Here is a 27,389-nt window from a genome sequence, read left to right as displayed (position 1 = left end):
TCAAACTTTCTCTGACGTAGACACTTTTCTCGTCACTTAAAGCATATAGCACTGTTTGTATATCTACTATTTGTAGTGATTCATCTAAAGATAATGCAGTATTTTGTAAGTTTTTTTTATAGCATCTGCAATTGGAATGTAATTGTTGTAAAATTGTCCAACTGTGTTTCAACTCGACTGTCTCGAAATTTTATTTAGCTCTTCCGAATAGCAGCGGATTCTTTGGCATCGAATTGTAAAATTACGGATTTTATTTTATGAAAATGTTTAAAATAATGAAATGATGCCTCTAACCATGTCCCCCATCGTGTAGGAATGAGGTTGTGGAGATTCTGGAATGCCAGGACACTGTTGGTGGAATTGACAAGTACGTTTCGGGGATTTGAGAAACACTGCCTTGGTCTGTGCTATTAATTTTTCTACATTTGGGTAATACCGACGAATTGTTTCTACTACGAGATGTAATCCATACAAACATTTGTTTGTTAGTACTTAATTTCGACATACTAAAGAAAGAACAAAAGACATATATCTGATACGCTGCGACGTAATTGGATACTACTGCTGTCGTTAGATTATTGCCGATTCCGGTTTTATTTGTTATTCCTAGCGGCACAGCGGCGTATTGTTCCCTCACCCACCCTGTTCTGCATAGAAAAATTTGGTGTATTGTCCATTATTTCAAAAATTTTAAAGTAACTTCACATGAAATGTTATCTTTGATCGTATTTAAGAAATAAAAATAATTATTGACAACTATAAGTATTCATTTTAAAGGATTTGTTGAAATATATCATTAAATATCTTAATTCAGCCGATTTTTACTTTTAATCATTTTTACCATTTTACATCGAACACTGATAGAAATACTTTAGAAAATGTGGATATCTTTTCAAATTTCCACAACCTATGTCCAGAAAATTAAGTGTTTTCGTATTTTTTTACAGAATTTTTCTTATATTTTAACTCACCCAAATTTTAAATTTGGTTCCTTAATTAAGGAACACTCTGTTTGTTAAAAATTGCAGAGTCTAGGAACGAATAAGAAATGAATCAGGTATTAATTTTAATATATATTATGTAAATATAAAAAATTGCACATAACTAATGAAGACAATAATTTAATAAAACATAATTGCACAAATTAATACTGTATTACCTAATATCAGTTAGTTTTGAGTACAATATAGGAACAGAATTTTAGTTAACATAACTGACATGGCTTTAAGCTTTTGTACTAAGATGTGCAATGTGGTACATTTTAAATAAAATAAGTGTAGTTAATATACATGATACACTTAAAATTAATGATGATTTGCGTTACTTATTGCGAATGAAATGAAAATTGACAATACCTAATGCCACAAAACAATAAATAAACTGAATGAGAGACAATATTCGACATGTAACTATAATTATAATTACTTTTTACATTCTGGGTAAGTTTAAAATATGTTTGAAATACAAATTACACTTACAAAGTTTATAGTTACATTTCAAAATTGAGTATTTATACCTCTAAAACTATTTACAAAAATTACAAGGCCTAAATTAGAAAGTCTTGTTTTAGATAACATATTTCATTTCCCCCTCTATCACAAAAATTTCAAATACCATAACAATATCAACAGAGCAACCAACCGGAAAGTTCACGATGAAGTCCTAGATTATTAAAAGCTTTCTAAGCAATTCCTTAATTCACGCACGATGGGCGTAAAATTTAAAATTCACGTTCTTATGGCAGCAGTCTAGGGTTGAACCTTCCCATGTGTAAAATAAGACCTGTTGGATTGTGTCGAATAAAGTAAATGAAAGGTCTATCAAATCTCAATCTTGGCGAGTCTGGAACACGCGCTTGTCTTGGACGCAACGGTAGAGGTAAAGACAGAAAACTGGGATCATGAAGAGGATCGTGGAAGGCTCTCTGGTAGTCCCTGGGTTCCTCCAGAAGGTCGCTTCTCCAGAAGCTCTCTTCACTTTCAAAGTGTTCCAAATACCTGAAAAATATGAAAGATGTAGGTATCGTTAATAAATATTATATACTCTGAGAGATATTTTTTGGGTACCAAAATGAAAGGTAAGTAGGATTTGAGTCACAAAGTACAGGGTGAGACAAATAACTCCAAACCAATAGCTGTTATCTATTTCTTCAACTGATTTGAAGAGTTATGAAAGCATTAAAAAAATAAGTTAATTTAGTACTGTTTAAGAGAAATTTATTATTTCTACAGAGAAACAAATATCGACAAATGCAACATGGAACAAGCCATTTGAAAACCAGTTGCGCTGACTGCTGATTACAATTGGCAAACACTAGTCTGCTGATGGGCTTAAAACTTGGAAAATGTTGGATTTTACCTAAAATTGTGAAAATAACAAAAATATACATTCTTACTCGCATTTACCAATTACAACCAGCAGTAACAATCATCACTAATATTATGTAATCTGTAATTAGGTTCTGTATTATAAATTGATGGAATTTGAAAATTTGCTAACCTACGTAACAAAATTTTTATTAAAAAAATCCCTAGTGATTTTTCTAAATAAAACTCAAAAAAAAGTCGCAGTAGGCAATGGATTATTTCAGCTTACTCACCTAGAGCAGGGGTCCTCAACCTTTTTGCGCCTAATAGCACATTTCTAGAATGCCGGTCGCGCGGCGGGCACCATTTATTTTTTCAAGGTAAATTTATAGTTGGACATTGTTAATAATACGCGTAGTGCACAAAAAAATATTTAATTTCAAAAATATAATTTTAATATATACAAATTATTATTTACATTTATGTAGAATAAATTGGCAATGTTTATATTAACGGTGGTGGCGCAACGATCGCGAATAGCATACTTCATACATGCTTATACAATGCCATGTGGATTGTGGATCTTTTCTATCAAAAGAGGCGTTTAACCAAAAATCAAAGTGGACTTTTCCACAGAAAAAAAACTTCCCAGAGATAAAAACATTGTATGTATATCGAAAGATAAACTAAAAATATATCAAAAACAAAACAAAAACAGTAATAAGGTCTTCAAAACATAAACGTCAAAAAGCACATGGTAACAAAGAAATAGAAATGAAACTGATTCGCTAACATCACCAGTAATTGCCATACAATGTTTTACTGGTTATACACGGCGACGGTTTTTTAAGTTCTAAGTGTTACCCCTGATAAGAATAAAAGAAATCTATCGAATCAGGCGTGCCAAAAAAATTTTAGAGGGGTGTTCTGGGGTTATTTAGGGGCCATACAGCATATAAAAAAATCGACATTTTGGAAATCTGCAGCAATTTTTTATTTTTGAAAACTTTTAAAATCTGAAAAAATAATTTTTTTGCAGCGAATTCCGAGAAAATGTTAATTCGACTTTTGTTTAATTTTGCGTCTATATGTTATAAACAAATGCTTTCTTATTTTAGCATCCATTCAATATGATATTGAAAAAAAAATGATGTTGGTTTCTAGGAACTCTTTACTCTTTTCATAGCCTGCAGAATTATTATTTTTAAACGTTAGCTTCTTACCTAGAATTTCGGGATCTCAAGGCAGTAGCAGGGTAAATTTCAGAGTGGTGGGATTCGCCAATTCTCTTCTCCCCGCAAGTAGCGAAGCTGTTTATCTGCAGCATATCCGATAAGAAAAGCTCGTTGGCGACGCCATTCAAGCCGCGGAGATCAGCCTTGTCCACGTCGAAGAGATCGTGCAGGCCCATTTTCTTTAGAGCTACGGTGGCGTTAATAACTGATCTATGGGAAAATCTGGGGATTTGAACTTCCAATCCAGGCCTTGGGATAAGGGATCTCAATAGTCTCGACCAAGCTCCTAAAAGACACCACTTTAGAAAATTATTATCTAACTAAAACATAGAATTTTATTGCAAATTTCAAAATCACAGATATATGTTTATAAACAAAAGTTTATACAGAGATAAATTGGCATAAACTTTGTATTCGAGATACAAAATATGAATATTTTCTTTTAATTACAAAAACTTAAAGCTTGCATAAACTTTTGCTTTTGATATTGCTACAAGAGCATACGCACGCCAAAGAATTTGTTACCGACAAATAGTAAAATACTGGGTACTAGGGGTGTCAATTTTGCCTCCTATTATTTTCTGGTTATTTCAGACATCAATATATAGGGTGGTCCGAATTATATGCAGGAAACTTCGAGGGCAGATAGATCTCTTTAAAATATTATGTGTTTGCCTTATAAACATTGGAACAGCCCCGTTTTAGAGATACAGGGTGTTGAAGTTGTTAAAAAAATGACTTTTTGTTTATATCTCCGGAATCTTTTAACCGATATTAATAAAATTTGGTACAGATAATGCATGATAGTAGGCCTTACATTCCCTCAAATATAAGCTTTAAAGGTTCAACCAGCGGTGTACAGGCTGACAGTTGTCACCCCTTTTTTTTACAAAAAAAACTACGCCACTGCATTTTTTACAAGTTATTGCAAAGGATTTATATTCTGATGCACAAAATACGTAAAAAAGGTAACTTGAATTTCCCCCCTAAGATTCGCTATTTTCAAGTTATTCATACTAATACAATCTCCTTGTGCAGAAATTTCTAACCAAAATATTCTTTACACTCGTTTCCACATCATCTGTGAGGTAGAGTTCCTTACGCGTTTTAGTTTCTCTTGGAAGCCTAACTCACTATCTTTACAAATAAGAACAACTTAAATCAAAATAATAATAATAATACATTTATTATTTTACCAAAGGCGAGGGGTAGTGAATCTGCATATTTGGTAACAAGAAAATCCTTATAAAATTCGGACAAGATCTTTTCAAAACGAATTTTCTGTAAACGTGTGGCTCGGAATAATTCCCAATAAAGTTTGTGGACCTTTCTTCTTGCCACCCCGTCTAAATTCCCAGTCATTTCCAAACTTTCTAGAAAACCATCTATTTGAATTATTAGAGGATGTTCCATTAAATATGCGACAAAATAGCTGGATACAATGGATGGTGCTCCCGCGCATTCTGGGAGAATAATATAAGAATAGCTTAATAAAAATTATATGGGGCGATGGATAGGTAGAAGACCAAATGCCAAGGTCAACCAGAGTGGTGCAGAGGGTCCAGTGTCTTGGCGAGGCAGATTGCCATATCTAAACACCCTGGACTCCTATGTTTGGGGTTATCTGAAAAGTAAAGTTTATTCTAGTCCAACAGATACAAGACTACAACTACTGCAACGAATAGAAGACGGATGTAGGTAATGAATTAAATGAAAACAACCACATGATCTTTGCTTAAATTAATTCCATTAATAAAAGATGTCAGAAATGTATCGATGTGGGTGGTTCGCATTTTGAATAATTGTTGTAAATACGTAACATTAATTTTGTTTCTTGTTTAGTTGCTGTTGCTTGTACCAAATTTTATTGAAATTGGTTAATAGATTCCGGAGATACAAACAAAAAATCAATTTTTTTTAACCCTGTATCTCTAAAACGGTTCTGTTCCAGACCAATGTTTATAAGGCAAACACATATTATTTTAAAGATCTTTTTATCTTGTCTCGAAGTTTCCTGCATAAAATTCGGACCACCCTGTATACAGTGCGTTCGTAGAGACGTGCAAATTCGATAAACAGTCAGGTAATTTTCTTTAAGAAAAGATTTTGTAGATGTTAATTTTAATTTTTCATTGCCCATTTCTTTACAGACTGATTCGGAATTGTTGGGTTTAGAACAGAAACTTTATAAAAATAGCTTACCTGCCATTTATTTGCAACAATTTGTCATTTAATATTTGAGGCCCACTAAATAATTACAGCGTCAATTGAAGCGTTTTCCATACAAAAATGACTTTTTTATTTAATTTATGTGTCGGTTTATAGACCTGCCGTATAATTACCACAACATTTTCAGGTCAAATTGCTTTTTGACCCACAAAAAATAAAATTCATTCACACATTTTAAGTTAGAGAACAGTATTTAGTAACCTTTCTTAAAAGAGCTTTCCACGAGTCTCTTTTCCAACCTCGACAGGCCGTCTCCTGGCGCAGAGATGCCTTGCTGGCCAGGTATTACTAGAATAGTGCTGACCGTCTGATCCTTGGTGCCAAGAGATATCGCGGTAGCGTCCAAACTGGGTTCATAGCCTGCTAGAAATCCGGATTTATACACCACCGCAGGGACGGGAATCAGCCTTCTTTGTCTTATAGATGGTAGAACCACAAAGTGCAATTCACCATCACGCCCTTCTGTTGATGCTTGAGAGCAATCTGTCTGTAAAATATAAGAGAAAAGTAAAACAATTTACTAAATATTTGTGATTTAAAATGTTACCTGGAATATATTTACGCTAACGCCGGCTAAGGGTGACCGTGCGTTGATAGAACTATCCTTCAGATATTCACTAGTCTTCCCGTTCGTGTATTTTTTAACTTGGAGATTGGTTCGCCTTCTAATGACGTCCCCGATTTCTCTAAAGCTCACTTCTTCTACATATCCGTCATAAAACGCTTTGGCCCTTTCTTTGTAAAATGGTAAAAGTTTTCCCTTACTTCTGTCACTGAACAGTTCCCTAATAATTGCCGATGAAGCTACTCCTGAATCAATCTCATCGGCTTTAACAGACTCGCTAACATTTTTGAAAATCAAATGAGGATTAAATGTAACCATATCATCTAATCTCAGTATCTCGTTCATCTCTCCAGATGTAGCACCTCTAGCTCCCAAAAATACCATCGCGAGAAGCGATGTCGCTCCAAAAGGTGATACGAATACACTTCTAGCTGAGCTTAACCCTCCTGTGACAGTTTTCCAAAATCCAAATGCCAATTCATTGCACAACTGCGCGAACTGGTATATGTCTGTGTCTAGTCGAGATGTACTATCCTCTAATCCAAATCCTTGGAGAGGTTTAGCCTCTAAGTTGACAGGTTCTGGTGGGTCTATGAGTTCAGGGTATTGATCGAGAGGTGAAGGTTCATTTTTAATAACAGCACCACTGTGGGGAGCTACTGTTGGAACAAGAGTCCATGAACCTTCGGGTTTACCTCCGGCTATTGATTCACTAGGTTTCTGTTCTTGGTTCTTGCTAGGATAACCCGAATCGTCTTTTTTCAAAGACTGAGTAGATATTTTAATACTATTTATTAACGGAGGCTTAGCTTCATCTTTTTTATTATTTTCTGTTTTAGTTATATCAATTTGAGTCGAGTCAGTATTTGAGGTTTGATTCATAGGGTACTGGAGCTTGGTACTCTCTGATATATTTTTATTATCTTCACTAATAACTACCTCAAGGAACGGTTTTACATCTGTAAGTTTTTCAGTAATCCTCTCAGTTTCAGTATCTTCTTGATTAAGCTCAGTGGTTGTTGGTGATATCGTTTCCGTTATATCAGTATATAATTTAGAGTATGTAGTAGATTCTAATAAATTTTCGTCTGATATGGTTGTTGTGTCTACACTGTCACCAGTTTTAATTGTTGTTGTTGAATATTTTTCTGTTGGAGGTTTTTCAGTTTTTTTAATTATTACAACTGTTGTGGGTCTCCTTTCTACAGGAGTTTCTTTAATTGGTGCCAATGTTTCAATTGCTGTTACTGTAGATTCTTCAGTAGATAATTCGGTTGTTTCTTGTGTCTCTGGTAGATCAGTTAGTGTTTCAGTCACTGGCTGTATTGTAGTGGTCGGATCTGGATCTGAGTCATATAAAGCTGCCATCGTTTCTTCGGCTTTTAATATTTCGTTTGGAATTTTTTCGTTCGATATATCAGTACTAGTTGTGATTTGCTCGATGTAGATTTCAGTGCTTTGAGCAGTTGCGTTATTCTGTAATTCTTCATCTAATGACTCTTCTAGACTTACATCCAACTTGGCTGGTTTATAACTGGAATTTCTGATATTTGTTTTTGTATCATCAGTGCTTATTATGGTAATATTTATTAAATGTGGTACAAAGTCGTTACCTTTAGAAGAATTACCTCCGCTATCTTTATTTATGGTATTAATAGGGACATAGGTGATAGTAGTTGATTCAGTAATTTCGTCTTTTTCGGTTACTGTCGTAGTTTCAGGCAACAGAAATGTTACTTGGTTATTAATTTCATCTTGGTTGTTTACAGAAACTGATTCCAGTTTGACTGACGCTAATGTAGTTAATACTATATCGTCGTCATTTTTCACGTTAGAAGTCGTTGTAGGTGCAGCTGTTGATAGAAGTTCTACATTAGCAGTTGCAGCAGGTATATTACTTTCATATACTTGAGATAAAAGGGAGCCTACAGAATCGCTTAATATATTAAATTCGCCGGATGTTATGGCATCTAGCATACTCATTTCCGTTGTGGTTTTTTCGTTCTCTTCATGTGAGTTATTATTCGAATCAATAAGACTCGATGCTAAAGTTGCGCTCTGTTTTTGAACATCGGACATGTTTTTACTACCTGTACTATCAAGCATTTCCTGTATAGTCTTTGTATCGTTGATAGCTGTTAAAGCTTCTTCAACATTTCCAACAGCTTGCGAGAGAAGCTGTTCTATACTGTTGATAAGATTTTTATCCGTAGGTTCATCGTTTTGTTCAGTTACTTTAATTAAGAATTGTTCTGTAGTTGTAGGAGGTTCGGTTTTTACTTCTGATAGCTTAGATTCTTCTTGGGTATTTGTCTCAAATCTTTCATCATCATTACTAAAAATTTGTTGTTCGGTAGTTTTTTCAGCTAGTTCCGTGTTGATTTCGTAAATATTTGTAGTGATTAGTAACTGATCCAAAAGTACTGTAGCGGAACCTTTTTGATCATCGTTCGTTGATTGTAAAGGCATTTGTGTTGTCGATTCCAATAATTGACTTTCATTTAGTGAAGCTTTATTTAGCTTTGTGGTCAACAAATCAGAACCCAAAGTAGTTAAGTCCTCTGGAACATTCCTTTCCGTGGATTGCAGTTTTTCTTCAATTATTTGACTAGTTTCTAATATTGGGTATTCAGTGGTCGTAGGTTCTTTTTTAATAATATTATCACTAAGTACGGCAATCGTCGACGAGTCGTTTTCTGTCGCTTCTGGGATCATGGTGGTGGTGATTGGTTCGGATGGTTTCGTTTCGGAATTCTTATTTAAATTTAGTAGTTCCGCAAGAGTTGGTAAATCATCTAGGTTTGCTGAAGTCTGTATTTTCTCAGTAGTAAGTGTTGGTATCCACGTTGATAACGGTACTTCTTCTGTTACTGTTTGTGTTTCAGTTGCAGCAGCACTGAATGGTTCAGGTCTCCACGTTGATAATCCTTCCGTTGTATGTTTGGTTAAGACTGGAATACGAGGTGTGGTCATTGTTGTAGGCTGTGTTACTTCGAAAATTGAAGTTGTAGATTCTGTTTTAACCTGTTGAGTCGTTTGTTTTGTTGGAGTTTTAGTTGTAGGCAAGGTTGAACCAAGAGATGATGGTGTAAACGCTGGGAGTGTACTTGGCTGTTTGGTAACACCTTCTGTTATAATCGAAGGTAATTTGACCTCCATTTGAGTCGTAGTCTGTGAAGTAACTTCTATTTTTACAGTAGTAGGAGGCTTTCTCGTGGTGGTTGTGGGTGTGGCACTAATTTTTGGCACATCAGTTGTATTTGGTTTTATTTCTACTACTGGTGAGTTTTCTATTCCTAACTGATCAAAAGGTTTCTCAGTAGTCGATTTAGAATTTGAATATATTTCAACATTTATAATTGGCTTGATTTCTTCTTCTACTGCTGGAGTTAGTGGAGGAATTTTAATGGTTGTACGTTCTGGACCAAGCGTCATCAATTTGTCGGTAGTTGACATTTGAGCAGATGTAGATACGACCGTGGGTATCTTGCTAGGCGCCTGAGAGTACAATGTGGATCTTGGAGTGCTAGCGCTAGTGACAAAGCTTGAGGAAGTCGTTATAACATTATTTTTCTGAGAAGTTGACGGATATGAACTTTGCATGTTGGGTTCCACCATAATAGTATCAGGAGTGACATGCGTTATAGGTCGTTCTGGTTTGATATCTTCACCAGAGTTGCCGAAGACTGCCGGCAAAATCATGCTCCACGAGTCTGAGACGTCAGGAGTGTCGAAAATCGGTTTCGGGTCTGGTGGAGCTTTGTGTGTCTCCATTTCTTCTTTAAGCACGTTCTGAACGTTGTTCACAACATCGTTCACTCTCTTTTCAGGTAAGTACCCTAGAGAGGTGAAGGAATCGAGGTCGTACCCGTCGCTGTCGCCTGTGGCTATGATTCCTTGAATTTCCTCTAGAGACATTAGTCGTTTTATTAGGTCACCGTTGTCGTCAAAGGTGTAAAACTCATAACGATCTGGATTCAGCAGATCTATCGGGCTTGCCAGTTCGGAGGCACTAGATGGTTTCGCAACAGGTTTTCCAACAGCGTCAGTGAATACAGTCTTGGAACCATTCCCGGTATCCATTATTACAGACACTGATGTCACCACACTGCAAAAATAGTGTTAACTGTGAGTAAATTTTTTATATTTTTTCATAGTTTTTTCTAAATTTTTTTAAATAAACAAACATTCGCAATTGTATTATGAATGTCAAATATTATTAATAGATAGACATATATAATTTATTAAATATCTTTTTATTAGCAAGTCAGACACACACAAAAATTAAATATACGAAGTATGTAATTAAAAAAGGTGAAACATAACATAGGTACTCATATAAACAATAAAAACACCCAAACAATACATAAAAAAATAGTAATGTTAAAAATTAGTAATTAGGATAGCAGGGTCAGGTCAGGTACCTACTCACTTCTGCATAAGCAATTTTTTAAGTAAAAACTTTTTATATTTAGTTTAAATTTGCGAAAATTTAAATTTTTTACTCTTTCAGGTAATACATTGTAAAGATTTAATTGTTTTTGTGTATCTCTAAGATCCGGTAAAATACGAAAAAAGTACTTTATTTTTTTTTTAAATGAGGCTGACAAAGGCCCAGAAAATTTACATTTGAAAAAATTCACATGCATTCTAAATATCTTCCTTAGAGAGTAACAACATAACACATTTGGGAGTGAAATAATGAGAATTATATTTTAAAAAGAACTGAACTTTAAGTTACGGATAATGTATGAATAAAATTATAGTTTTTTTCCTAAAAGATCTTCAACAAATTAACTGCAGAATCATTTGTAATAACATGATTTTGGTGGAAAAAATATACGTAAAGTTTTATCTAAATTTGATTTAAGATTGTTATTTACAAACCACTCATCAGCTTTGTTTTCTATTCCTCTAACAGTAGGTGTAGGTACATTGTAAAGAAATTACCTACATTTTTATAATATTGATCGGTTAACGAATAAATTCATGTATAATTTTTTTTTTAAAAACAAGCTTTTAGTGACGTGTCATTTTATTTTCATATTCTTCTCAGCAAACCGCCCTTTCATTTGATACCCATATCAAGTGGGTGCATAAAAAATAACTGGTCCGCTATCTTTGGACGTCCGCCATATTGAATTTAGAATGACGTCACTTCGCTAACCATACATTGTCATCCAAACTAAACTGTTTTAAAATTCAATTGCAAGATTTGACCCATACTAACAACGCATGTTAAATAAAAGCCTGTAATAAAAAAAGTTAAGTGCATTCATATAAATTCTAAAACGCGGGGGTCTCGAAACAGATCTCTGAGGTACCCCTGTTTTTCACTAAAGTACAATTATGTAATGTCTGAAAAGTTTCTCGATAAGTTTGTGACAAATGCAATGAAATGCTAAGGTTTCATAGAGTGAGATTGACTAGCTCATCTTTTACAAACCTTCAACTACGTAACTGGTTACTCTGGAAAGAGTATCCATTGTCCAAAGAGCTTCCGAACTGGCCACTCATAATTGATTCGAATCGAAATAACTGGTTAGACATCTTTTTAATTATTATTCCAAATATCTTCCCAAAAAACGGCACGACAGAAATAGGACGGAATAGTTATTAGAAGAATTTACATCACCTTTTTCAAAAATAGGGACCACCATGGTGTGTTTAAAAATATTAGGGAAAAATGCCAACTGATACGAATTTATTCTAAAAGACTGTGAAGGTTTTATAAGTATCTACATCATTAAATACTTTAATGAAAAAAACTAGAAATATCATTCAGATCAGAACAATTTGAATTCCTTAGTAGGTCTTTATATCTATTATAAACATAACATTCAGAAATTGGCAAAAATACAAAGGAAGGAAAACCGATGGAATTTTACATAAACATTCTTGAAGAACATAAGGATCTCTAGAAAGTGATTTACTCGTAATTACTATTTTAGCAGCAGAAGTAATATGTAATCATTTTTTAAAATCTGATGAACTTTATATGTGGATTTGAGAATACAGTAGGCACCTATATTTTATGTAAATAATATTATTTGAAATAATGGTATGTACTTATTCACATTGAGCAATTTTCTTGCTTCATAGAGAAAGGCGATAATATTTTATAGAACTGAACCTATCTAAAAACATATTTTATTGATTGTAAAAGTGTTGCATCTGGCGAGTAATCAAGGCATTTTATTAACAGTTTGTATTTCATGGGAAGATATAATTTCTATCGGTACGACGTCTTTCCTAATATTTTGAAATGTTACACTGTAAAAAAATTTATATATAAATCAACACAATTTTTTGTTAAAACTGGTCCACAATCAATTTTGTTGAATAATAACACTATTCGTTGAGTAATGTTCATTCAATTATTTGTTAGATAGATAAAGCAAAGTTCAAATTTAGCATCGGTATCTGCTTGTACGAGGTTTGTTTAGAAAATAACCTAACTATGTTTTCTAAGCTTTATAATTAGTTTTATACATTATTAATTCTTGTCTCCTTCCCTCTATCCAAACACTTTTACCGGGTGGGTTTCCATTTCGCGAAACAGTTCTAGATACCTTCATTTGCGATGGCCTTAAAAGTCTGTGACGAATTTGCTGTGATGTCATCAATAGTCTGAATACGGCATCCTTTCAGCATTGATTTTAATTTCGATTTTTTTATGCTGTTCGGTTATCAATTTTTCAGTCAAAATTTCATGGCATGACCCAATTCAGCGGATAACCTCTTCTGAAATTTTGAAAAACAGTCAATCGGCGATTTGCACGCACCAGATCTGATCTGATCTGATCAAAAATAATCTTCAATTGACTGACGATCACCTTTAAATCGTGAAAATAATTCTTAACATTGCGTATGACCCAGAGCATCATCTCAAGCTATTTTTAGATGTTGACACGTTTCCTTGAAAGTTTTCCCCAGTTTTACCCAAAATTTTACGGTGCTTCGAAAATCACACATTTCAAACATCGTCACTAATACAAATACTGCACTCAAATAACAATATCACGAAAACTAAATGGGATATCAACAATCCAAGAACATGTGGTTACAGAGAAGCACGTAATTTAAAAAGTTCGTTTATTTTCTGAACAGACCTCGTACATAAAGTGCTCCCCTTACTTAGAAGTGGCCAATGTTGACAACAAATGGAGGATATGTTCAAATTCCCACATACTTTCTTAAGTTCACTCAAAATTCAACACATTTTTTACTGTGCATGAGTTCTAGAAAAAAAGATATTTAAAATCGTTTAATGAACAATTCAATCCTTTTCCTCTACGTAAGACAGCTACACAGATTGTCTCTAAACTTTTTGAGAAGACGGTACCAAAATTTTTAATTGCTATTAAATTATATACATTGTTTTACGGTGTCGGTAAAAGTTGATGATCCCGAAAAAAAATCCATTAAAATCACGCCCTGATAATTCAAGTTCCACCGTTAAACGTCTCGGAGGTACTCCGCGGGAACAAATCAAACGTCGCTCGATTTTAAAAACCATTAGATATGACCGTATAAATTCTGTATCTGTACCAATAATTCCATTCATCTCGGTTAGAACAACAATGGTAACTGGGTCGTAAATATGCTTCCTTTATTGTGGAACATTTCGTTTTGCATTCAGCCAGGTGCTATCTATAAATCTCAATTTAAAATGTTCCGATATCCGAGTACTGTTACTTGGCGCTGGTTTTTATTCCGTCGGTAAATCATTGGAAATAACCCCATCGAGAGATGATGTCAAACGTTTTTAATTAATTACTATTATGACATTCTAAATACTCCTAACGGGATGTGTGTACATAATAGGAGCGATTATGTCGGTTCCGGATTCAGAGGTGAGAGAGATTAATGTGCAAAGTCTTTATTATACAGGAAGTATCATTATTGTTCAACAGTTTACGAAAAAAAAATAATAATAAAAAGCTATCCTAAGAATTAACTGAAACATAAAGAAAAGTCATCAAATATAAATGTTACTATTGGGAACATTCAGCAATATTTAAACTATCATTTGTTTTTACATTTTCCGTAAGCATCTTATCCCCTACATATGTGGTTAAAAAATTAGGTCGGTAGCTTTAATATTACCGTGGTAAACAATTTCTAATTCGTAAAACATTTGAAACAGTCCAAGCCATCGAAGATCGTTTGTGACGTCACACCACTCAACCCGACGAATCTGTGTGCTATTAGATATTGATAAGTTACTTATTTCTAGTACAGTTATTTGTGGTATAGTTTATTTTTTTCCTTGTTTATAGATATTTTTCCACCTATGAAATAAAAAAAGTCTAAGTAAAAAATACGCAAAAAATAACTATATCACGCATTTCAATTGAAGACTCTGTTTGTTGCAAGAAGGGTCAAATGTCAATATTTTAGCAAAATGATATTTCTGCAGATATTGGTTTAGGAATGTATCCTTCCTGTGCAAATATGGAATGTGTGGGTTTCCGTTTTCATTACTTTGAGAGAAATTGTTGAAAGAAATCAAATTTTTTGATCATCAACTAACTACGATATGTACTTTCTGAATATGAACTAGAAGAAAAGTTAAATGGACCTACTACAAGTAATTATTATTGTGGATTTTTACTAATTTTGGATCACTGCTCCTTTAGTCTCTAGCACAATTCGCCCACGTGGCCCCGTGGTGTTCTTGCGATAGTGTTTACATCAGTTTTTCAAGTGATAAAAATGGCTTACGTGTATAACAACTGGGAGTTGATGGATATCATATTAATTTATGGTGAAGCAAGACGACATTTGTGTTATGGTGAAGCAAGGCAACATTTATGTAGTTCGTAGAAACTGGGTAAGACGGGCCCAAATGTCTGCAGACAAAATTTTGAACAGTTGTTTAATAGGTATGTCAAATTATTTTATAAAGTTAAAACCACAAATTAATTTTATTAATTAATAATAACAATAGCGACAAAAGCATTTTAATGAGGAAGTTGCATCAAATTTTCTTTTGAAGCAAAATTTGTTTTGCAGAAAACCCCTTTAAACTTAAGTATTATTATATTAAAATATTGAATATAATTAGTTGGGCGAAAACGGTCCCTAATTGGTCAAGCACTTTGTGACGTCAGAATCCGGTATATGAGTGTTAAGACTGTCAAGACGCTGGAGGCTGGCGCTGTCATTGCATTGCTGTTATTTAATCTTGTGTTGAATTAGTTTGTGTTCGCATTGAATTCTGAATAGTTTTGAGTAGTTAGTTTTAGTGTATAAATTTAAAGACAAGTTTTGTTAATTTTCATAGAGTCTACGAACATTTTCACAATATCTACCCAGGCAGCTTTAATGCGTGGCGGCTTCAGGATCAGAATTACAACACTAGAACGTGAAAAACATAACAGTGTCTGAACATAAGTATTATAGTACCCATGTATAGTTCCACAACACTAACTGCCCCCAACAAACTATTTGATATACCAAAGGATGAGAAAATGAGGAAGAAATCATGCAAACATATTTTATAGAACAACTATTTTTGACAAATTATCAGATTGCTCTTGGACAAATCCAGCTTCTGTAGCCATAGAATGAAAGTAAAAGTAAATAATATAAAATCTATCCGGCACATTTTGCATAAACACAAGTGAGTAAGAGTGAGACAGACTACAGAACACGACTCTACACGACTCGTTTAATTTGGACCGATACCGGATCGTGACGTAAGAGTCAGCCGTCTTTGTTTAAGATTGCGTTTTAGTGCATAGAGAATTATTTTGAATTTATATATTTTTTTATAGGAAAACTATTAATTAAAAATTTAAAATTTATGTGGCAATTGACTTTTTACGACGAAAGGAATTTAATAAGAAAAGAAAAAAACAATGTGAAAACTTCCCCATTTGCTGGTATAAAATAGGTGTTTTTTTATTTATTTAGTTCTTTCCTTGAGAAAGAACTTCTTTAAATTTTTTGTCCGTGCCGGTCGCCGACTGCAAGCTTTACCTTGAGTAAGGTCAGTTTTTTTCAATGGACCAGTTTCTAGTGCCGTGCAGAAGTGCATTTTAAAATCATTTTTGAACTGTCCTTTTTGATTTTTTTTACATAATTGTATTTGATAAAGCCCCCTGTATAAATTTTTTTTTTTGGATAAGTTCTGTATAAGGAACATGAACAGGTGAACCAAGTATAATATGAAGTAGGAGGATTGTGTTAAAAATAAACCACAAACAATTTCTATAAGCATTCCAGTAAAAATATTATTAAATACCTTTCCTTTGTTCTTCTAATACATATCATAATTTGTAATTTTGCAAAAGTATTACAAATAAAAGATTGTATTAATTTAATTCTAATTTTCTATTAAGCAAGCAAACTCTCAATATCCTTGACATAAAGTATTTTGAACTTGAGGATATTTTTGATAGCTCTGTAACTGAGAACGTTTAGACTTTAGTGAGTAAATCCATATTTTCAGACGCAGGAGTTACATTAGCTTAGGAAAAGACAGCCTGTATAGGTTCTGGCAGGAGGAAGTGCAGATCAAGAATCATGCGAGTTTGAAGGCCTTACAAGAGTGTGCTGTCTTAACTTTTCGCAAGAGAAACACCGGAAGTTGATAGCTATTGAAGGGGCTGCTGTCAAAATTGTGACACCTTATTAGAAAGCTAACGCTTGATGAAGAACTCTAGGATCGTGGAGCTCCACAGTAGAACTATGGTTGGTTCCAGTGAAAAAAGATGGTTTATTCACTTCATACATCTACAATCTATAAATACATACGACTGTTGAATGGACAGCCTACAAACGAATACACTCTCGCCTATTTCGTCTTAAAAATGCATGTGAAAGGTTGCATTGCGTCAATTCACACCTAATGATTATTTAAAAAAAGTTACAATATGCTAATAGAGAAAGTTGTTTACTAGTTTAAATATGCACATCGTACCACATGCCAGAATAATTAGTTTAAGATATCTATACATATATAATGTGAAAAAAATCTAAAATAATTTGACGTGGATGAGTCAAAAGTATGCCTGACTTATTATTTATTTTTGGAGTACAAAGTGAAATTGGTATCACATGTACGGTGCAGTTTTTTTAATGCTTGGCAAAAAAATGTCAGATGTCTCAAAATTGGCATATATTTTTTCTATATACCATTAGAAAATGTGACATCGTTAATGGAATACCATTTGTCTTCTGAAATAATATACATATTATTTATTCATAACAGAAATCTGACATCATACTTGTAAGTATATGTTGGTATTAAATTTCTCTTTGTAAATATTTTGATATTTTGAATAGCATTATGCTTAATTTAAAGAAAAATTCTTTCTCTTTCTCTTTCTATACTCTATCTTTCTCTTCTAGACTACAAGCCCATCGGAAAATTTCAATGGGTCATTAGACCCAGCATGAATTACTTATAAATCAATACTACCACATCTAACAATAGCTTTAGAAACTATACCGTCAATTCTTGTTGGTACAGGTGAGTACTCAGGCAAGCTAAACCTGTCCACCAAGGGGGGTGGTTTTCGGCAAAACATTTTTGTACGGCATTTCTAAAGTATATAGGTTATACAAAAAAAATGAACCTGGACCTAATACCGTACAAAAATAGCAATACCGGAAGCCAGGAAACTTTTTGATTTTCCGAAAATTTTGGCCCGAATTTTGGTGATTTATTACAGTGCGGTATTTATACTGCAAGTTTCGGATCGATACATAAATAAATTTTTAAGCGGCGCCATACGTGCTTGCTGATACAGGGGTTAGGAATACAGGATGCAACCCTGTAAGTACGACATTCATATATTTTGTTAATACTGACAACAACAATCAAGGAAAACAAAATGCCGTAAAATGGTTCTAAATGGCTTGAAATATATTTTTGCAAATAAGTATTACTTGCAAGAATTGATTTTATTTTTACTACTATTTTCTCCTTAATACAAATTATTTATTACTGTACGGCCTTTCTATAATAAGATTTACAATATCATATAGAAATATTTTTCAGTAATGCAGTACATATCTGTCGATACAGGAGTGAGAAACCGCGTATGCAAGAATATAGACCCTTATGGTTTCCGATCACTGAAAAATGGTCGGCATTGTTGCTAAAACATTATTTAAGATGTAAAATAATTTTTGTAAATTTTTGTGTGGTTTTATTCATGTTTATAACCGACAATCTTAAAGTTGTTTTTGGAACAAATGCACTTTTAAATTACTTTTACTAATTTTAAACATTTTTGCATAAATAAATTGTTCAAACAATTGTAACAAAAGTTGTAAATATGCAAATGCAAGGGAACTGTTACTTCAAAACATATATTATATCACTGTTTTAATCGTAAGTATTTATATAGGAATTCTCATGAATATCGAATTAAAATTAATTGTTTATTATTATATTTATTTAAAAATAATACTTTCTTGCACGTCATTAAATTTCTAAATTTCTCAAAATATTTTCTCGATTCTATATACACAATTTTTTTTTAACATAAAGACAATGCCATCATAATTTCTACGGTATAAATTAAATTTCTCTTAATTAGGATAAAACACATTTTGGACTTATACAGTTTCGGAGAATTGTTCCAACAAATATGTATGGCATTGCAATTTTCATTCTTTGTTATATTTCTGATGAAAATTTGTAAATGCTGTATAGTTATTAATGAGCTAAAAATGTAGTAAAAATTTAATGAAAAATAATATCAGCTATGTAAAATCCAGTGGTTAAAAATGTACGGCACTGTTTTATTTATTTTTTTACTTATGAAAAGTCAATTACAGCCATAAGATTTTGAATATAACATTTTTAGTTTATAATAAGGAGAAGGAATTTTCAAAATATTGTAAATTTTCACAATATATTTATTTGTTTTTAATTCGAATTCTTAATTTGTACCATTAATTATAACCGGTCATGATTTAGTACGGTAATTTTTGGTTATATTTTATCAAAAAAGTGGTTGCCGTACAGGAATTAATGATCTTATCCAAAAAAAATCAACTCAATTCCAAAATAACGAGCGTTCAAATAAAAACGTGGTCAAGTTGGTTCTGAAAATTTGGACGTAGGGCGTAGCGTATAGCAAATGAACTTAAACGTTATCTGTCAAAGCGCTATATCGCCGCTATCAATTTGAATATTTTCGTTTTAAAAAGCGTTTAAAATGGTGTTTTCTCAAGAACAAAAAGTGTTTATCATAGAGTCCTACTTTAGAAATGGACGCAAGATGGAATATGGAAGTATTCTATTGAGGAATGTTTCATATAATTTCAAAATCAATTTCTCGGCATTGTTGAGTACAAAATTTTTCAAAGTGCAGTTCAGCGTTGTGTTAATGTTTTTCGTGAAACGGGCAGTGTAACAAGAAAAGAAGGAAGCGGCCGACCTAAAAAGCGGACTGAAGAAATTAAAAGAAAATGTCCAACAAATAATGGAAAATGCGTCAAGAACTTCTGTACGTGTTTTATCACAAATGGTAGGAGTATCAGTCGGTACCTGCCACACAGTGTTAAAAAAAAATTTGCGTTTGTTCTCCTTTAATTGTTTGTTATTGTTATCACGATTATTCTTTAAAATAGTTATATAGTCATTAACGTTATTGAAACTGACAGCTGCTATACAGCTCGTTGAGAAATGAGGTTAAGTTGGTCGCTATAAGCTACTCCCTACGTCCAATGTGTCAGAGCCAACTTCGACCACGTTTTTATTTGAACGCTCGTTACAAGTAATTGTTCATAAACTTTTGCATTAACCATAATTTTCAAACGGCGTAGTTGCTAAGATTTATTTGGAGAGTTAAATAATCATGTTGAATCGATGCCGTACATTTTTCAATGACTTGACACAGTGGGAGCTAAAATAGAGGGTTGCGTCCTACTTTTCTAACCCCTGTATCAGCAGATACGTACGGCGTTATTAAAAAAATTATCTACATATCAATCAGACACTTGCAGTATAAATGTCGTACTGTAGTAAATCACCAAAAACCCGGGCCAAAATGTTCAGAAAATCAAAAATTTTCCTGGATTCCGGTATTGCTAATTTTGTACGGCATTAGGTCGAGGTTAATTTTTTTTGTATAACCTATATACTTTAGAAATGCCATACAAAAATGTTTTGCCGAAAAGAAATTTATGCTGGGTCAAATGACCCCTTGAAAATTTCCGATGGGCTTGTAGTCTATTCTTGACATAAATATAGAAAATTAATGGATTATTGAGCTTCCTTCTGTTTTTTATTAATTGTTTTAAGCAGTAAGCAATTTGTGTGGTTTCAATTTCTTTCTGTGCAAACAAAATTACAGCCGTTATTAAATAACTTCTTCGTTTAGAAACGCTGAACCGAGTACCAAGTTTACTGTGACATTGATCATTATATTTAAACGACTATGTTCCTCTAACGCCCATTTGCATAATTGTCCAACTCATAACATCGAAAATAGGACACCGTACTCTCGCAGCATGAACAATTACGGCGTAATCTTAGCTATCATAACATTAAACCAACTATCACGCTGTGATAAGGCATTGTTCCTGTGGGACAATTTTTAGCAGTGTTTACGGTGTAATTAAGAATCTACTCAAGTTGTCTAACCGGAAAGAGGCACAAATTTTCTCACGCCATACGCCATATAGTGTCTAGGTTCCCAAAGACAAATTGCGGTTTCTAAAAACGACATAAGTAGTCGCACTTACGAGAATGACTTCAGCCTTGAGTGGAATAATTTTTTGTAACTTATATCGTTAATATCAATGAATGGGGTGGATTCTGATGATAATGTAGCACTCGGAAACGCTAGAAATATGATGCAATATTTCGATAGTTAATCGAAAACCTTTATTTTATTATTATTTCTGTGGTGATCTGATTATCCACTATAACCGTTGGTTCATTTTATTGCTCCCTGTAAATTCCTTTCCTTATAAAACGTGTTTTTTGAATAGTTGTAGAGATCTTAAATAACAACAACTAGCACTCTCTCCTGATATAAATGTAATCGGTGAAAGGTTGAAGATTATAGAAACCATTATTGATGTCCTTTACATAAGACCAGAGATTCAAGATGTTACGGAAGCATCGTGTTATTTCAACAAATCTGAATTCCGCATTTAATATGATTGTATTGGTCATATGGTGCTGATAAACATTACGGTGTTAATAAAAAATGCATCTGGAGACTGTTTTTTATAAAAGAAATTTAAAAAGTTAGAGACTGACCACTTTGTAAAGTTAACAATTATATTTTATTTACTTTCAAAGCGTTTCTTTTTAAAAGATTAGATTTTGAAACAAATATTAATTCCTTCATGCTCTTGTCTATTGCCTTCATGGTCATTCATGATTACTTAAAATTTGCAGTAATTTATTTGAAAACCTTTTTTTTTTCAAAATTTATACAGTTATATTCAGATAGATTAAAAGACCATAACGGTTATTGTAAATTTAGGAATTAAGATAGAACAGTACATCACCTGGATCCCAAGATTTTCCTGGACTCTTCCCCATCTGTATCAATGGAATCTTCATTCGACAGAGCAAGGCTAGCTCCGGCGATGAGGAGCAGAACTAACCGCATACCGCTTATCTGAAACAAAAAAATGCACATTATTATGTAAATAAATAAGAAATGAAAACGATTTTGATGAAAGCAGAGCCGGATTAAGAAATAGTGGCGTCCTTGGTCAAAATTCCGGAGGAACCGCTACCTACATCTTTAATGTGTTCCTTCTGACAGTGCTCCTTTGGATTGCTGTCAGTATATGACAAGTTTGTGTACCAGTTCAATAAATTTCTGCTTTTAATTAATTTGTATCGTAATTTCAAATTTCATCAAAGTAAATTTTTGATAAATGTGTAAATATAGTTGTGATCACTTTCTTCCTGCTGTTCTCCATTACATTTGTTTGTGTTTTGCAATTTTGTAAAGTTTGAGACTATCCTATCTTTAAATTAGCTCCACAGGAAATGGTAAAAGGGATTCAAATCGGACGACCAAGGTGGTCAAGTTATTCAAATTTGGTTGGTATTTAGTTACAATTAGTCACTCTTCCCAATTTCCATTCGCAATTTCAAGAATTTTGGCCTTTATTTGAAAGCTGTCGAGTTGTTGGTCTCTCCGAGACAAATTCTTATTATCCAGATAAAAGCGACCAAGCTTGGTTGTAGAACAGATTTCAAAAGTCATCTTGGAACACTCCTATACTCACGGTTTTAGATTAAATGACCTCTTTCTATTGCGCTATGTAACACACCACGTTCAAACCTGATTCGTTTCAATCAGTTCTCCTGTTTGATTGTTATTATCACAAAAACCATTTCATGTTTTCCCTACATTTCAGTTTTTGGGATGACGTCAAAGTCAGTTAATTAATGGAAACAATTTTATTTAATTTCAAATCTGCCTTGTATACATAGGGTGGTTAATAAGCAGGAGGCGAAAAACTAAGGATCTGGTTTAAGCACAAAAGATGAAATACTGAACGAAATACATACTATTGTTACCTATCGGTCTTTGCTATTTAGATATCAAGATTGACAGCTTAAAAAGATAAATTTCAAATTTTACTGCTGTCAACCTTGATATTTGAAAAACGGATATCATTTCGAAAAACTGGAATTTCTGTTTGAGGTTGAATCCTGTTCCAGATCCTTGATCTACCTGTATTAACAGATAAAACGATTCTATTAACACCGCAATATTGTCAGTGCAAAATAGGTTTGGCTGTTCGATAGTCTCATTCTCAATATTTTAATGTAGTATCTAATACTCATAAAAATACTCCTCGTGTCACAGATTCCTTGTAAAAACAAATTAACACTAAGCCCGGTCAATGACTAATTGGTAAAGGCAATAAAGACCGGTGTATTAACCTGTGTTCTAGCACATGTAGGTACACTCATAACAGTAAATAAATAATTTAGGTGTTAAATCCATGTACCTACAACCACTGTGCATATGTTAACAAATGGCGTTTAATTTGCTGATGTAATTATGAAACGCAGCTTTTCGCCTGGTTAAGCTAATGACGAGTACTTACATAAGTGGTAACTGTGAATTGCATCTCGAAAAAATTTCTTCATAAGTGTACCTACTGGTGACTTACTAAATGTATATAGCAATTTTTTTAAAGATTATCAATTAATTAAACATAATATAAACCAAATTATTCAGATTTTATGTTAATTGTTTTAAATTAAATTCGCGAAGGAGCAACTACAATTAAAAATAAATAAATATCTAAAATTTGTAGTAAACATTTAGTTAATTGTTTGGAACAGCTACGTTAGTGAATTATACATTTTTTAGAAAAACATACGCAGGTATTTTATATAAGGTTCTTCAAAAAATTCAGACACGTCTTAAAAATGTATAATTCCCAAAAAAAACAATCAATAAAGAATGTTATATGTAAGGGTTAGGTTTGGTTCCAAATTAATGTATCAATAACTATAAAAATTAGGCTGGTAAGACGGAAACGGTCAGATAATCAGACTAGTCGCAGAAAAAACTCGTCTTGAACTAAGTAGTCCGAGATCTCTACCGCAAAAAAAACGTCCTTTATATTCTAGTAACTAATAGTACTTTTTTTAATACAGTTTTTGTTCTCAATTTACTGTCTTACTGGAGGTTATGTTAGTTTGGGTCAAGTATTACAGAGAATCGACAGATCAGCATTAGGAGCAATTATTGTAGAAACCGACTGATAATGTACTACAAATGTTGACGCACTGAATCCGAATCGAGGGTCAAAATTCCTCCATCACTCTCCATTTTTTTTTAAATTGTGAAAAACTGCCCTTAAATACAGAAAATGTGGAAAATACGATATTTCAAAGCTAGAAATAGTCCAACTTTTCAAAGCTCGGAGACTACAGCAAAGAACAGGGTGAACGATTTTACCAAGATATCAAGGAAATAGTACGTGGGTACTAAGAAAGATGGGATGTTAATATAATGGCAGATTTCTGTTGGATGCTTAAAAGCGGAAAAGAGTTAAAAACACAGAAGAGAAAAATAAATCAGTTGCATAGATAGAAAAGGAAAAAGGAATAGAAGAAACATAATTTTTTATCTGGAAACGATGTTATTTTTCGAATAACTTCATCTTTCTGCGGGCATCAAATTGTTGAAGTTCTATATATCTCTGGGAAAGAATTTTTCTGGTTCTAGGGTTATTTTGCACAGTATAAATATATTGGAGGGCGATAGAGTGATTCCGACTTTGGATTCGGATTCAGAAGGTCAAAATACATATAGATATGGTTCTCCAGTAACTTCCACTCTCTTTTTACAATTGTTCCAAATACTATACCCTCTAGAGTGGGATTTTCCGTATTTAAGGGTTGCTTTTTAGCGATGTAAATAGCTGGGGGGTGATGGAGTAATTCTGAATTCGAATTCAGATGCTACAGTGATTTTCAGTCGGTTTCTATAATAACACCTAATGCCACTCATCCAAAAGCATAATTTTCCATATTTTCTGTATTTAAGGGCGGGTTTTCGTGATTTAAAAAAAATGGAGGGTGAAACAGCAATTCCAGTCCCGGATTCAGATTCAGCGCGTAAAGATGCATAGGGATACATAGGTCTAATATTTGGAACAAACCACTTTTCTATATTTTGTGTGCTTGTCTAACATGCTCAGAACAGAGTAAAAAGTCACTCTCTGAATAGTATGCAGGAACTAAGATTTGAGTAAAACTCACTTCTACCGCAATAGATTCACTCTTAAAATTTCACTAAAAAATTACTCAATCGGGTGTAGATTGATATATTTTTTATTGTGATTTGGTGAAATTTCACTTATTTTTACAAGCTTTTATTTAACTTAACTTGTTAGTATGAGTCAAATCTTGCAACAATACATGTTTAGTTTAGATGACAATGCATGGTTATCTAAGTGACGTCATTCTAAATCCAATATGGCGGACTCCCAAAGATGGGGGACCAGTTATTTTTTATGCACCCCCCCATGATATGGGTATCAAATGAAAGGGATTGCTGAGAAGAATACGAAAATAAAATACGTCACTAAAAGCTTTTTTTTTGAAAAAAAATTTTATACATGAACTTATTTACATTGTAGATACCAATCGTTTAGATTCTCCTCATATGAATTGTCAGGAGAAATACATGCATATATTTACATGTTTGTGATTACATTGCCTTTTTATGAATGTGTAAAAAATGGATTTGACTTGTGTATAAAACGGAGAACATGTGACGAAAAATGTAAGTAATTAAACAGTTTGGACTGATTTTATTTTACTTAAACGATGAAAATGAAGTAAAAACCGAACGTTGTACTACGAATTCGCATCCAACATAAAAAAAAATCTAGGAATTTCTATAGGAACATATTCGTACAAAATTACATCTAGGTTACCTACCTAGTTAACTTTGGATACAATATTATGATTAATTATTATTCATAAAGCTATTGTCTTTTTACGAGGAGCATAACTTTGAAAGGGTTTGGCAATTAGCGTGGGAGAAAATTAAAGCCTATACATGCGTCCAATTTCTTCACTTTCTTCCTTTTGTTTGCCGTAAAATAATAGTGTGAGAGATGATATTATATCACAGTTACAGCAAATGACATCACGAAAATTTTGTAACTTGGGGTATTGTAAATTAATATTTTTAATTAAGAATTTTCGCATGTCCTTTATGTAAAGGGTGTTATCGATGGATTATTAAAATTTGACACAATATTCGGTTAAGTGCACAAATCTATTTGTAAAAAAAAATGTTAATTTATGATATCAAGGCAATTACTGGAGTGTTTTAGTGTGGTGTCTTTCGAAATTTTAATTTTAAAAAATAAAACGTTTAAGTAACCAAGGTCAAAGTAAATATTAATTATTGTTAATATACAGGGTGTTTCAGGATTAAGTCGACAAACTTTAAGGAGATATTCCTCATAAAAAAATAAGAAAAAAATCGAGTATAAATATTTTTCTAGAGACGCTTCATTTTCGAAATATAGGGCGGTAAAGATTTTTTAAAAAATTCGAATTTTTAACTAACTTCTAAATGAAGAAGGCTATTTAAGCCAAATTTGGCATGACACATCTTCTTATAAAATACCATTTTTCCATAGAAGTAAGTCCCGTAAGTAACCAGTGGCGGAATTATGGGGACTCATTAAATTATAAAAAAAAAATAATACGGCCTTACTGAAAATAAAAAATGGTGCTGTTTTTAGATAGAAGAGTTTGTTATTGACATAAACTGTACATTCACTTTTTCCTAACTCTTATAGTTTCATGGCAAAATTGATTTTTCGGACGGCTGCTTCTGGATTCTGTCGATAAACTTTAAAATGAACCTTAACAAAAATTTTCGAGTAGGCTCGAAAGGAACAACCATATTTGGTCCTACGAGAATCCACGGGTGGAACATAGTTTTCGGCATGAATTCCAATGTAACGTATGGTTGGGTGTGTTGGACAACACTATATTTGGTCCATACTTCCTTCCGCATCGGTTAAATGCTGACATGTTTACCGGGTTCAGTGAATGTACACTTTTTACCAATAACAAACTGTTCTATCTAAAAACAGCATCATTTTTTATTTTCAGTAGGGCTGTATTATTTTTTTATAATTTAATGAGTCTAAGTCCCCATAACTCCGCCACTGGTTGCTTGCGGGACTTCTACTTCTATGGAAAAATGGTATCTTATAAGAAGACGTGTCATGCCAAATTTGGCTTAAATAGCCTTCTTGTATTTTTTAAATCTAACGCCCTATATTTCGAAAATGAAGGAAAAAACGTCTCAGGAAAAAAATTTATACTTGATTTTTTTCTTATTTTTTTTATGAGGAATTTCTCCTTAAAGTTTGTCGACTTAATCCTGAAACGCCCTGTATAAATTTTTACAAAAAAAATATTGAAACAAACCTACTCATATTTAATAACAGAAATAGTATATTGTTACACATATTTAGGATTAAAAGTGTTACTTTTGTGTCGAGCAAACTTCTCCTCCTCGTTCTGTTCGCTGTGCCTCTTGGCGAACTCCCGAGAGCCAT

General features: G+C 33.1%; 1 protein-coding gene across 1 annotated transcript; it reads right to left on the bottom strand.

Annotated features, from left to right (window-relative positions):
• Window positions 1–1,103: 1,103 nt before the first annotated feature.
• LOC108914733 lies at window positions 1,104–27,389 on the bottom strand. The gene is made up of 9 exons (XM_023454119.1): window positions 27,321–27,389; window positions 21,825–21,937; window positions 9,834–10,443; window positions 8,672–9,698; window positions 8,234–8,614; window positions 6,318–8,071; window positions 5,972–6,257; window positions 3,530–3,827; window positions 1,104–1,997 (listed from the first exon to the last, which is right to left on the bottom strand). Exons 1-9 carry the CDS (start codon window positions 27,387–27,389, stop codon window positions 1,736–1,738), a joined length of 4,800 nt encoding a protein of 1,599 aa, XP_023309887.1. The 3' UTR covers window positions 1,104–1,735.

The sequence above is a fragment of the Anoplophora glabripennis genome, unplaced genomic scaffold, assembly GCF_000390285.2.
Source record: "Anoplophora glabripennis isolate ALB-LARVAE unplaced genomic scaffold, Agla_2.0 scaffold19, whole genome shotgun sequence".
NCBI lineage: Eukaryota > Metazoa > Arthropoda > Insecta > Coleoptera > Cerambycidae > Anoplophora > Anoplophora glabripennis.
The sequence above is the reverse complement of the archived record's forward strand: the minus strand, read 5'-3'. Positions and strand labels throughout refer to the sequence as shown.

Coding starts and splice junctions, on each gene's coding strand:
- LOC108914733 (XM_023454119.1), bottom strand. CDS start 27,389: ATGGCTCTCGGGAGTTCGCCAAGAGGCACAGCGAACAGAACGAGGAGG. Junction 6,258..6,317: donor TTAGCGTAAATATATTCCAG/GTAACATTTTAA, acceptor TATATTTTACAG/ACAGATTGCTCTCAAGCATC. Junction 3,828..5,971: donor GGAAAGCTCTTTTAAGAAAG/GTTACTAAATAC, acceptor GGTGTCTTTTAG/GAGCTTGGTCGAGACTATTG.